The sequence below is a fragment of the Chiloscyllium plagiosum genome, chromosome 2 (genome assembly GCF_004010195.1).
Source record: "Chiloscyllium plagiosum isolate BGI_BamShark_2017 chromosome 2, ASM401019v2, whole genome shotgun sequence".
NCBI classification, from domain to species: Eukaryota; Metazoa; Chordata; class Chondrichthyes; order Orectolobiformes; family Hemiscylliidae; genus Chiloscyllium; species Chiloscyllium plagiosum.
The window spans coordinates 39,845,538-39,859,930 of NC_057711.1; the positions used below are offsets into that span (position 1 = coordinate 39,845,538).

At 42.6% G+C, this 14,393-nt stretch overlaps 1 protein-coding gene across 6 annotated transcripts in view; it reads right to left on the reverse strand.

Moving 5' to 3' along the window:
* LOC122559054 (xanthine dehydrogenase-like) overlaps positions 1-14,393 on the reverse strand; it is a 360,223-nt gene that overhangs the window by 270,076 nt on the left and 75,754 nt on the right. For 5 of the 6 annotated variants that reach the window (XM_043708275.1, XM_043708265.1, XM_043708304.1 and 2 more), the window contains 2 exons: positions 8,144-8,220; positions 5,615-5,697 (listed from right to left, as the gene is read on the reverse strand). The exons of the other annotated variant lie outside the window; for it this stretch is intronic. In XM_043708275.1, the coding sequence (XP_043564210.1) occupies positions 5,615-5,697; positions 8,144-8,220 (160 nt within the window). The remainder of the gene's footprint in view (positions 1-5,614; positions 5,698-8,143; positions 8,221-14,393) is intronic. 6 annotated transcript variants of the gene reach the window in all.

Genomic DNA, 14,393 nt, shown 5'->3' on the forward strand with positions numbered 1-14,393 from the left:
GACTCTAATTTAGAATCTGGTTTCCAGCATCTGCAGTCATTGTTTTTACCTTGCTGATTTAAACCCTACTGCGAATCCTCTTGCAAGGATGCCTGCCTTGAAGAAGTTTTCCTCCTCTCTCTACAAGAATCTCAGGGAGTCCCTCTCCCACTGCAACTCCCAGGTCATTTCCTCTGCCCTGAAGCTTTACAACCATGTACTCTATGCTACTTTCTCTCCAGCTGCACCCTCCTCTCATTTATCTCTCCACCCTGCAGGCACTCTGCCTCTATTCCTGATGAAGGGCTTTTGCCCGAAACGTCGATTTTCCTGCCCATCGGATGCTGCCTGAACTGCTGTGCTTTTCCAGCACCACTCTAATCTAGTATCCGGTTTCCAGCATCTGCAGCCCTTGTTTTTACCCTGCCAATGAAATGAAACAAACCCTGCCAACTACCTGCCTGTCATCAGAATCAGGTGGATGCAGATACAGTTACAACATCTAAAAGACATTTGGATAAGTACATGAATAGGAAAGGTTTGGAGAGATGTGGGCCAAATGCAGGCTGGTGGGACTAGGTTAATTTAGGAACATGGTCAGCGTGGACTGGTTGGACCAAAGGGTCTATTTCCATACTATATGACTCTATGAGGACCATTGCTCTTCTTATTTTATGTACTAATGACCTGGTTCTGGGTAAAGGGCATACAGTTTCAAAGTTTAAGGAGCTACCACAGGAACAATGAGATGAACAGTTGCCTCTTTGGTCTCTCTGCATTTGCTGTAATGATACCATTGCAATCATTTTCTAACCTGTAATTACATGTCACTAAATCATAAATATCAGGTTGACATCCAATTTAGTGGGGCTATCATCAATGTGTAAAGCAGAAAGCAAATCTAAATAAGTGCACATTCTTCGATGTCTCTAAACAAAAGGGGAAATATGCCATACTCAGCAATCAGAATGCAGAGCATTGAGGATGCTTGAATCAATCCATAAGTAAGTAATTTGGGGCCAGAGGTAGCAGAAACAGGTGAGATGTAAGCTATCAATGGAAAAACAAATAGATGCAGGTTTTACACTATTTTTGAAGAGTCAGGTCATTCTGACATACTTTAATAGTCTTGCATAGATCAAAATCTTGGAATATCTTACCTGATAACATTTCAGGAGCACCATTACCAAAGACACTGATGCAGATGAAGAAGGCAGCTTACTAACACTCTCCCGAAGGGACAACTATAAGAAAGTATAGTCTCCTACCCCGGAAGGTTTGAAGTCAGGTCATTTAATTTGGTGAGACAATCCAGTACAAGTACCCTGCTGCCTTCCCACCTCCACCCAATTAAGTCAGAAGGCTAGAAGCCTCAAGGACAGCCCTCCTGCCCAAGTACTAACTAAGGCCCATGTTTAACGTCCACTTAAAAGCCTCATCCTGTCACTGCTAGTATGTAACCTGCCGTGGGTGGTAGAGTCCTAAGTGGGGAACCACACACTGTTTGAAAGGCACTCAGTGCCTGACTGAGGAACCCAGCAGAAAACCAGTCCTCCTTTGTCCTTTGTTCAGACCTTCTCTTCCACCTGGCCTACATCCCCTCCTCACACCCTCACTCTGTCCTCACTCGACCTTTAGGTTTGTTGATCCGAGGTCAGTGAGGGGTAGACTGTTGGCAGCAGCCATTCCTCCTGCTGTCCCTGGCGGGTCAAGGAAGTCACTTGACTCAGGATGGCCACCACTCTCACAAGGCAGGATTTCCACCTCTGGGATTCTACTTCCTGCAGAAGCATTAGTCAGTAAAGTTCCGATAAGGGTTTAATTCCTGCACAGCTGCCCCAACTGAGTGACTCGGTGCACCTGTCAGTTCTCCAGCAGGACAGCAAATCCCCTATCGCCAACATTACATCCACCTCCATGTGTGGCAACAAGGGTGACACTTCCATCAGTTCCCGCATACACAGAATGATTATTTAAAAAGCAATGTGTCAGCCATGGAATCATCTGCGGCTTTATCAGAAAGATTCACAGAGTCAGCAGGTGTAGAATCTGTGTGAGTAGAGTGGAATAACCACAAAGGAGAAAAAGACCCTTATGTGAGTTACACACAGGCCTCCTCGCGGGAGTCGGGATGGCAGGGGGGAGAAAATACATCAGGATATAGAAAAGGCAAGTAAGAAAGGCACTATTACAATAATCACGTGGGACTTCAGTATAAAGGTGGACTGGGAAAATCAGGCTCGTATTGGATCTCAAGAAAAGGAATGAGTAGAATGTCGACACTATGATCTTTTGGAGCAACTAGGGGTAGAGTCCACTGGGGGACAGGCGATTCTGGATTTGGTGATGAGTAATGAGGTAGACTTGATGAGAGTGAAGGAATCCCTAAGGGGCAGTGACCATAATGTACATTAGAATTCACCCTGCAGTTTGAAACCGAGAAGACTGAATCAGATGTAATAGCATTTCAATTAAGAAAAGGCATGGGGGTGGAGCTGGCCATAGTTGATTGGAAGGTGAGCCTAGCAGGAAAGATGGTGGAACAGCAATGGCAGGAGTTTCTGCAGGTAATTCAGGAGGCCCAGCAGATTTAGGAAAAAGAAGCAGACAAGGGAGAGCAGTCAGAGAGAGCATAAAAGCAAAATAAAAAGCATGTAATGCAGTGAAGGTTAGTGGGAAGCCAGAGGATTGGAAAGCCTTTAAAACCAAGCAAGAATAACTTAAAAAGCAATAAGTGGGTAGGGGGAACAAGATGAAATTAGAGAGTAAGTCATCTAGTAATTTCAAAGTTTGCAAAATGAGGCAGGAGTGGACATTAGACTGCTGAAAAATGAGGTTGGAGAAATAATAATGGGGAACAAAGAAATGTCAGATGAACTGAACAGGTACCTTCCATCTGTTTTCACACTGTAAGACACCAGCGGCATTCCAGAACTTCAAGAGAATCAGAGGGCAGAGGTGAGCGTAGTGATCCTCACCAAGGAGAAGATGCTGGGGAAGCTGAAAGGTCTGAAGGTGGATACATCACCCAGACCAGATGGACTACAATCCAAGGTTACAATTATAGAATCATACAACATGGAAATAGACCCTTCGGTCCAACTAGTCCATGCCAACCATATTCCCAAACAAAACTGGTCACACCTGCTTGCATTTGCCCCACATCCCTCCAAACCTTTCCTATTCATGTACATATCCGAACGTCTTTAAAATGTTGTAAGTGTACCTGCGTCCACCACTTCCTCTAGCAGTTCATTCCACACACGAACCACTCTGTGTAAAAATGCTGCCCCAATGTCCTTTCTCCTTTCACCTTCAAAATATGCCCCCAAGTTTTGAACTCCCCCACCTTAGGGTAAAAACCCTTGCTATTCACCTCTTCTATGCCCCTCATGATTTTATAAACCTCGATAAGGTCACCCCTCAACCTCCTATGCTCCATTGAAAATTGTCCCAGCCTATCCAGTCTATTTTGATAACTCAAACATTCCATTCCTGGCAACATCCTGGTGAATCTTTTCTGAACCCTCTCCAGTTTAATATTATCCTTTCTATATCTCTGACAGAGATAGCTGTTGAGAATATAAAGGTATTAGTGGTAATTTTTTAGGACTCACTAGAGTCAAGGAAGATCCCAGAGGACTGGAAAATGACAAATGTAACATCCCTGTTTAAGAAGGGATGGAGGCAGAAGACAGGAAACTATAAGTCGGTTCGCCTGACCTCGGTTGTTGGTAAGATTTGAGACCATTATTAAGGTTGAGATTGCAGAGTACTTGGAAGTACATGGTAAAACAGGGTGGAGTCAGCACGGCTTCAACAGGGGAGGTCATGCCTGACACATCTAATAAGAACTCCTTGGAGGAGTAGAGTCGAGGAGTCATAGAGATGTACAGAATGGAAACAGACCCTTCGGTCCAACCCGTCCATGCTGAACAGATATCCCAACCCAATCTAGTCCCACCTGCCAGCACCCGGCCCATATCCCTCCAAACCCTTCCTATTCATATACATATCCAAATGCCTCTTAAAACAAATAAGTAAGACAAACGAGAGCCAGTCGCTGTGATTTATTTGGAATTTTTTAAAATGCTGCACAGGAGGCTCCTAAATAAGATATGAGCCCATTATGGTCAGAGCAAGGTACTGACATGGACAAAGGATTGGCTGACTGGCAGAAAGCAGAGAGTGAATAAAAATGAATTATTTTCAGGATGGCAACCAGTGACTAGTGGGGTTCTACAGGGGTCAGTGTTGGGACACAACTAATCACATTATACATTAAATATCCGAATGAGTGCACTGAGGGGTTTGTTGCTAAGTTTGCAGATCATACAGGATAGGTAGAGATACAGGTAGCATTGAGGAGGCGGGGAGCCTGCAGAAGGACTTGGACAGGCAAGGGGAAAGGGCAAAGAAGTGACAGATTATACACAACGTGGAAAAGTGTGAGGGTATGCAATTTGCTGGAAGAATACAGACGTACACTATTTTCTAAATCAGGAAAGGCTTCAGCGATGTGAAGCACAAAAGGAATTTGAAGTCCCAAACCAGAATTCCCTTCAGGTGAACATGCAGGTTCAGTTGGCGGTTAGGAAGTCAATTGCAATGTTAACATTCATTTCAAGAGGGCTAGGATACAAGAGCAGAGATGCACTGCTGAGGCTGTGTAAGACTCTGGTCAGAACACATTTGGAATATTGTGAGCACTTCTAGACCCCATACCTAAAGAAGGAAATGCTGGCATTGGAGAGGGTCCAGAGGAGGTTTACAAGAATGATCCCAGGGATGAAGGGTTTGAGGAGTGGTTGAGGACTCTGGGTCTGTACTTGATGGGGGTTTAAAAGGATGAGGGAGCTGCCTGAATCAAACTTACAGAATACTAAGAGGCCTGGATACAGTGGAAGTGATGATGATGTTTCCAACAGTAGGAAAGAGTAGGACCCAAAGGCACAGTGTCAGAAAGAAGGGACCACCCTTTAAAACTGAGCTGAGGAGCAATTTCTTCAGCCAGAGGGTTGTTAATAGAATAGAAACCCAACAGTGTGGAAACAGGACATTTTGCCCATCTGATCACACCAACCCTCTGAACAGCATCCCACCTACACCCATCCCCCTACCCTATATTTACCATGGCTAACCCAACCTAGCCTGCACATCCATGAACACTACAGGCAATTCAGCATGGTCAATCTACCTAACCTGCACATCTTTGGACGTTGGGAAGAAACCAGAGCACCCAGAGGAAACTCACACAGATACAGGGAGAAGGTGCAAACTCCACACAGACAGTCACCCAAAGGTGGAATGGAACCCAGGTCCCTGCAGAACTAACAATTAGCAACCATGCCGCCCTTAATCTGTGGAACACATTGCTGCAGAAGGCTGTGGAAGCTAAGTCATTGAATGTATTTAAGACAGAGATAGATATGCTCTTGATTGGTAAGGAGATCAAGGATTACAAGGAGAACGTAGGAGAATGGGATTGAGAAACAAATCTGCCATGGTATAATGGTGGAGCAGACTCGATGAGCAGAATGGTCTGCTCCTATATCTTATGGCCAACGTAACACTTGAATACAATTTCACTATCAACAACAAACTGAATTTTAAACTATAACAGTTACATTTTTACCTCTATATCAATAAAGGAACCTCTCAGCTTTGTGTCTGTACTCTTGACAAAAGACTTCATGGCATCCAAAATAGATCGATAGCCTGGATTGATCAGATAGAAAACGACGAGTCAGCAAACAGAATTAGTAAGGTATTTCCTGCATATTTGATTATCGTGTTTTTGTTTTCAATTTAATACAAGGGTAAGAACATTATTCATAAGTTAAAATTAAAAAGTCAACTTGATCCAAACCTAAAAGTGGCATTTCTGTCTGCACCTTTTTAGTTTTCCACTGATAACTAACATTTCACCTGTTGCCGTCTTTTTTGAGTCAAAATCATTCATCCTTCATTGTTTGATTCAAGCCACCTGGGTGACCTGCAGTGCAGCCACTAGGTATTCAGCTTTGTAATTATTAAGAGGTCTTCATTCATTTCTTTTTGACAGTAACAACAGCAGCTTTCATTTAATGGCCAAATGTAATAAAATGTCTCAAAACACTTCACATGAGCAATAAGTTAAGAAATAGTAACAACAATAGACTAAATAGTCCACCCATTCTGCTGTGCTATTTAATATGATCATCATTATCAGGCTTCAACTCCTTTTCCTCCGTACGTTTTAGTCTATTTGACATCAAGACTGCATTTAACTATTGAGTTGGAGTCATATCTGGCACAAAGTTAGAAGGTTGCCAGATGTTAGAGATCATTCATCTCAACTCTAAGACATCACTTCAGGAGTTCTTCAGGGTAGCCCAACATCTCCATCTGCTGCAACAATGATCCTCCTTCCATCATAAGGTCAGAAGTGGGGAGGTTTGTAGATCATTGCACAACCGTTCAGCACCATTTACAATTTCCCAGATGCTGGAGCTGTCTGCATCCACTTGCAGCAAGACCTTGACAAAATCCAGTTCTGAGCTGTCAAATGGCGAGTAAATTCCGGGCAATGACTATCTCCAACAAAAGAGAATTTAACATTACCACTTGACATTACTGCCCATTGCTATCATTGACTCCCCCACTCTGAACATCCTGGGAGCCACAATTGACCAGAAACTGAATTGGATTAGTTATCAAAATACTATGGCTATAAGAGCAGGTCAGAGGCTGGGAATTCTGCTGCAAGTAACCCATCTCCTGACTCTGTCCATTGTCCATAAGGCACAAATCAGTCCACTTACCTGAGTGAGTGCAGCTCCCAAGCAGCTCCCTTGATTGGCACAAGATCTACAAAACATTCGTTCCTTCCACCTCCAGAGGCAGTAGCAGCAGTGTGCACCATTTACAAGATTCACTGCAACAATTCACCTTCGAAGCACCTTACAAACCCACAACCACTGCCATCAAAAGGATAAAGGCAGCAGACAGCCGAGAACACCACATCCTGCAAGTTCCCCTCCAAGCAACTCATTATCCTGACTTGGAAATATGTTATCATTTCTTCAATGTCTTTGGCTCAAAATCTTGGCACACCCTCTCTAATAGCACTGTGGAACTAAGTATCCTAAATGGATTGTAGTAGTTCAAAAAGACAGCTCACCTCTATCATAACAAGGGCAACTAGGAATAGGCAATCAGCAAAGCAACATTCCACAAATACATTAAAACAACTTGTCAATCGATCTTCAATTCCCCAACTAGCTAACTCTTCCCGCATACCAATTCAATTGACTGTTTAATTTTAAGGATCTTGTTTCTGATTGGCTCTGTTCTTCTCAAAGTTATATCAGTATTATTCTGAGACATGCAAACTTACCCCATGAGCATTTTCTAACTCCTGCTATTTTTAATCTTTACCCATACTGATCCCAGTAATACTCTGAGCCAAAGTCTGGTGTGAATGGGAAGCAGACAGGAAGCTCTCTACTGGTTGGAGTCATATGTAGTACAAAGGAAGATGGTCTTGGTTGCTGGAGCTCAATTTCTCAGTCCCAGAACTGCAGAAATTCCTCAGGATGGAGACCCAAATATCGGTAGTTGCTTCTTAAATGACCTTTGCTTCATCAAAAAGTCAGTTGGCTCTCTGATGATTGTATAATGTTCAGCACAATTCCCAATTCGCCTGATACTGATATACCTCAAGAATTGGATAACATTCAATGAATAAGTAACATTCACACCACACAAGTGCCAGACAATGACTAGCTCAAACAGTAAAGAGTCAAACCTATCTGCATGACACTCATGTATTACCAATGCTGAATCCTTCCATTAACTATCTTGAGAATTTACCACTGACCGGGAACTAAACTGGACCAGCGGATTAAATTGCACTGGAGGAAAAAGGCTGGGAATTCTGTGGCACAGAATTCACCTTCCAATTCCCCAAAGCCTGTCCCCCTACAAGCAGGAGTATGATCAAATACCAGCAGAGATAGTAGATATGGACAAGGCCATCATGCATTAAAAGGCCTTTGAGGTAAAGCATTCAATAATGAATAAAAAAGGACAGAGAGGTGAATCGATCTCTTGTAATTCTCTGAAACTATTTCAAGATGTCACATAATTGTCTAAATTATTGCTAATTGATAAAACTACAAACCTGTACATCTGCAGACATTGCCATCAAAGTTATCCTCCACGTCCTGAAAGCTAGGACTTGGTTTGTTTTTCAGAAGCCTGTGGAAGAAGGAATTGACAGGTCACAGATGTCAAAACCTCAGATCTAAAATCAAAGGATCAATTCATATTTGCATTTTTATTCAATGCCTGTCTTCATTAATCCAGAGTCTTGCTGGAGTTTGATTCCCAAACTGCCAGTAGTTTTATTTAAATTAACCCAATTTGCTTCATGAAAGAATCAATAAGTGTTCGTATGCTGGAAGAACGTATGTGACCATTGTATATTTGGGCTTCCTGGTATTGTCATCTGAATGTAACCATGGAGTTTCTATTAAGGCCTGGTAAGTTCAGCTATTAATAGGGCTAGGATTAGCACAAGCAATGAATAAAACATGCTGCATTACAGGCTAATTTGCTGCCATCACAACTGCAGAGGATTTACCTATCACTAACACAATCACTGCGCCGGTAACGTCATTGCTAGCAACAGCACAGCTAACTCGTACTTAAATCAATTCAATTCAAATCCTAGGATTGTAATGTTCACATTGCTCATAACCAATACTCAGGTGACCTACGTGCTAGTTCCCTGGCCAATTTGCTCCTAACCTCTCACTGCCTTTCTCCCACTCCCGCCCTGCTTTTCGTATTTTCCTTTATTTCATGGAACCAGAAGTCAACATGTACGTGCACATCAATCCCTCCAAGCGGCTGCACATCGTTGAGAGAATACCATTCCCAGGATGTTGACAGGCAAATAGAGTGAGTTTAACAGCCCACTGCCATTCATGGCTGAATGTGGCAGGACATCAGTGCTGGATCTGATCCACTGATCCTACACACATAAGTGAATCAGATAAGTTTTTATGGCAATTGACAATGGTTACACTGTCACCATTTCATTAGCTTTTATTTCCACCAACTGGCATGCTGGAAACTGTAATTATCCAAAGCATTCGTCTGTCTCCCTGGATTATTAGTCTAGTGATGACAACATCACTCCCCCTAAGATGGACCTGATGTATCTTCTTTGGTTCCTTATCCTAAACAACACAAGACTAGGTGGGAAGGCAAGTGGTGAAGCTGGCACAAAGAATTGCTAAAGCGATACAGACAGGTTAAAGAAGTGAGCAAAAACTTGGCAAATAGAAAAATATGAGGTTATGCGCTTTGGCCGTGAGAACAGGGGCGGTGAATATTATTTAATTGGAGAAAAACTGCAGAAAGCTACTGGACAAAGGGATTTAGGAGTCCTCGTGGATAAATCTCAAAAAGCATTCAAGTTCTGTGGAAAATAGGGAAGGCGAATGAATGTTGGTCTTAATTTCAAAGGGAGCAGTGTATAAAAATAGGGAAGTCTTGTTAAAACTATATAAGCAACTCATTAGACCAGTACCGGAACACAGTGAACAGTTTTAGGTCTCTTATCTAAGACATATTTACATTGCAAGCAGTTCAGAGAAGGTTCACTCGGCTGACCCTGGGTACGAATGGATTCTTTCATGAGGGGATGTGACAGATTCAATGCAGATTTTGGCTTCAATTCCACTGACCAATCACACCTGATAATCAAGAATCTATCTACCTCTATTACCGCTAATCATACCGCTATTATGACCAAGGCTGAAGGAATGCTTCGTCACTTAAGCCGCACTATTCCTTAGATCACAAGATAAAATTAAAATATTTTTCCCAGTTACCAAACATGACCAATAAAATACTTATCTATATCAGGTATTAAACAAAAAGATTCATCAACCAGGTTTCTTAATATACACAATTATCAGCTTATTATCAAAACAAAATGTATTCAATGAAGATTTAGATTAGATTCCCCACAGTATGGAAACAGGCCCTTCGGCCCAACAAGTTCATACCAACCCTCCAAAGGGTAGCCCACTTAGACCCATTCCCCTATTCTATTATTACCCCTGACTAATACACCTAACACTATGGGCAATTTAGCATGGCCAATTCACCTGACCTGCACATCTTTTGACTGTGGGAGGAAATTGGAGCACTTGGAGGAAACCCATGCTAACATGGGGAGTATGTGCAAACTCCACATAGTCACCTGAGGCAGGAATCGAACCCGGGTTCCTGGAGCTGTGAAGCGGCAGTGCTAACCACTGAGCCACTATGCCACCTTATTTAAAACTTGGTTAACATACACAGTCATTTGAAATAAAAATGCTTATTTCCAAAGCGCACATGTAAACACACACACATTCTTCAGGAAAAGAAAAATAACATTCTCTGACTTTTTGATGAACAGAACAATTGGCCAATACATAATTCTGAAAGACAGAAGTAATAAAGCTTTAAATGTCCCCGAATTCTGACATGTGATCAAGTCATTAACCATGCACAGTTTTCTCTGAAATCTTACAGATACAGATTGCTCAGGAAATAAGTCTTGACTTTTTTTCAATCACTCTTCCAACAGAACAAACACTTTGAACTCAACAAGAGAGTTTTCTTTTCAGAAATGAGAGAGAGTTCAGATGAACTGTTTGGTCTTAGCAGGCTTCCCTCCAGATAAAATAAACATCTCGACAGACCATCTTGCAAAATGTCCAGATTACAGAGGAGGAAGTGCTGGATCTCTTGAAACAGTTAAAGGTGGATAAATCCCCAGGACCTGATCAGGTGTACCCGAGAACTCTGTGGGAAGCTAGAGAAGTGATTGCTGGGTCTCTTGCTGAGATATTTGTATCATCGATAGTCATAGGTGAGGTGCCGGAAGACTGGAGGTTGGCAAACGTGGTGCCACTGTTTAAGAAGAGTGGTAAGGACAAGCCAGGAAACTATAGACCAGTGAACTGACCTCGGTGGTGGGCATTTTGTTGGAGGGAATCCTGAGGGACAGGTTGTAGATGTATTTGGAAAGGCAAGGACTGATTCGGGATAGTCAACATGGCTTTGTGCAGAGGAAATCATGTCTCACAAACTTGATTTGAATTTTTTCATGAAGTAACAAAGAAGATTGATGAGGGCAGAGCAGTAGATGTGATCTATATGGACTTCAGTAAGGCGTTCGACAAGGTTTCCATGGGAGACTAATTAGCAAGGTTAGATCTCATGGAATACAAGGAGAACTAGCCATTTGGATACAGAACTGGCTCAAAGGTAGAAGACAGAGGGTGGTGGTGGTGGTGGAGAGTTATTTTTCAGACTGGAGGCCTGTGACCAGTGGAGTGCCGCAAGGATTGGTGCTGGGTCCTCTACTTTTTGTCATTTACATAAATGATTTGGATGCGAGCATAAGAGGTACAGTTAGTAAGTTTGCAGATGACACCAAAATTGGAGGTGTAGTAGACAGTGAAGAGGGTTACCTCAGATTACAACAGGATCTTGACCAGATGGGCCAATGGGCTGAGAAGTGACAGATGGAGTTTAATTCAGATAAATGCGAGGGTCTGCATTTTGGGAAAGCAAATCTTAGCAGGACTTATACACTTAATGGTAAGGTCCTAGGGAGTGTTGCTGAACAAAGAGACCTTGGAGTGCAGGTTCATAGCTTCTTGAAAGTGGAGTCGCAGGTAGATAGGATAGTGAAGGTGGTGTTTGGTATGCTTTCCTTTATTGGTCAGAGTTTTGAGTGCAGGAGTTGGGAGGTCATGTTGCGGCTGTACAGGACATTGGTTAGGCCACTGTTGGAATATTGCGTGCAATTCTGGTCTCCTTCCTATTGGAAAGATGTTGTGAAACGTGAAAGGGTTTCGAAAAGATTTACAAGGATGCTGCCAGGGTTGGAGGATTTGAGCTACAGGGAGACGTTGAACAGGCTGGGGCTGTTTTCCCTGGAGCGTCGGAGGCTGAGGGGTGACCTTATAGAGGTTTACAAAATTACGAGGGGCATGGATAGGAAAAAAAAGGCAAAGTCTTTTCCCTGGGGTCGGGGAGTCCAGAACTAGAGGGCATAGGTTCAGGGTGAGAGGGGAAAGATATAAAAGAGACCTAAGGGGCAACTTTTTCACACAGAGGGTGGTACTTGTATGGAATGAGCTGCCAGAGGATGTGGTGGAGGCTGGAACAATTGCAACATTTAAGAGGCATTTGGATGGGTATATGAATATGAAGGGTTTGGAGGGATATGGGCCGGGTGCTGGCAGGTGGGACTAGATTGGGTTGGGAAATCTGGTCTGCATGGACGGGTTGGACCGAAGAGTCTGTTTCCATGCTGTACATCTCTACAACCAGGTCAGGTCACCCCCAGCATATGTCTGCCACAAAGTATCACCAGTGACATGATTTCCAGGAAATATTGTTCGAAAAAAAACTCTAGTGTCCACAGTAAACTTGCAATTATCTTTTTTCAAAGGCCATTCCATTTATTTTCCCAAAACTTGAAATAAATCAATTTTCCACAATCCTTCAAAACTTGAGTTCTCCAAGCAATATTAAATATAAAGCATCTTTATAACACTGCATCAAAGAATTCAATATCCCACCTCCACCATTCTCAGGGGAAGAGAATTCCAAATATTCACAACACTCTGAGTAACTAAATTCCTCTTGACCTAAGTCTTAAATAGGAGACCCCTGATATAAAGCAGCGTCCCCAGTTTTAGTCTCCCCCACACGAATAAACATTCTTTCAACATCCAACATGTCAAGTCCCTCAAGATCACAAATGTTTTAATAAGTTCACCTCTTTATTCTTCTTAACTTCGATACAGGCCCAGCTTTTCCAACATTTTCTCATGTAATAACACCACAACATCCCCACTTCAGTTAATGAGTGAACTTTCTCTGACCTGTCTCTAACACATTTACAAACTTTCTTAAATAAGGAGACACAGTACTCCAGATTTGACCCCACCAATTTTCTATATAGTTTTGCACTTCTCCTTGCAAGAAACAACAACATTCCATTTGCCTTCCTAGTTACTTGCTGTATGGTTAAGATAACCTTTTGTGATTCATGTACAAGGACATCCAGGGTCCTGTTGCTCAGAGTGCTGCAATTACTATCCATTTAAGCAGTATATTGCCTTTCTATTCCATCTGTCAAGGTGGACAAGTTTATATTTTCCCACATTATACTCCATCTTGAAATCTTTTGTCCATTCACTTAACCTATCTATATCCTTCAGCAGACACAAGATTCCTCTTCACAATTCACTTTTCTACCTATCTTAGTGTCATCAGCCATTTTAACAACATGCATTTATTCCCTTCATCAAATCATTGATATAAGTTTTAAATAGTTGAGGCCCAAACATTTAGCCTTGTTGCATTCCACTCGTCACACACTGCCAATATGGAAATGGACCATTTGTACCAATATCCTGCTTCCTATTTAGCAATGCAGTTCTCTATCCATTCTGGCGAAACTCAGCAGCTTTAGCAGCACCTGTGGAGGGAGAAACAGAATTAATGGTTCGTGTCTGATATGACTTCCTCAGAAAAACTACAAATCACTAGGATGATCTATGCTGTGAGATGATGAGCTATCCTGTGAGGCATTGGCAATCCTGATCAGATCTTGATGAGAATTATGCAAACACATGAATGGGCCTAAGGCCAGCACATTCAATCCTGAAAAGTGCATAAGGCTACCCTCAGGTTATTCTGGGAATGTGAAGCTATTTCAGATACTTGAACACAAATAAAGCTCGCAGTTTCACGCTGTTATTATGAAGTAGCAATGTGAGTAGTGTTCAACACTAACAGGATGCTGCTGTGAAGCCAAAAAGACATTCTGCCTATTACACATAGCATGATGTATATTAGGGGGAGTAACAGGATTTCAATCCTGCAACAAGGAAGATGCGACAATATAATTCAAAGTCATTCGAGTATATGGTTTGGAGGAGGACTCACAACATTTCAGTTTGTTCCAGGAGAGAAGAGGAAACAGAAGGAAGATCCTTTTCAGATATTCAAGATCCTAAATGTCCTGATTTGGAGATGCCGGTGTTGGACTGGGGTGTACAAAGTCAAAAATCACACAACACCAGGTTATAGTCCAACAGGTTTAATTGGAAGCACACTAGCTTTCGGAGCGACGCTCCTTCATCACCTGAAGCGTCGCTCCAAAAGCTAGTGTGCGTCCAATTAAACCTGTTGGACTATTACCTGGTGTTGTGTGATTTTTAACCAAGATCCTAAAGGTTACTAATAACCTGAATCCTGGACATCTGCCCCCACCCTCCTTGCTGATCCCACTCCCCTGGGCAGCACCACCCCTCCCCCAGAGAGCTCCCCCTTCCCCCTTGCTGATC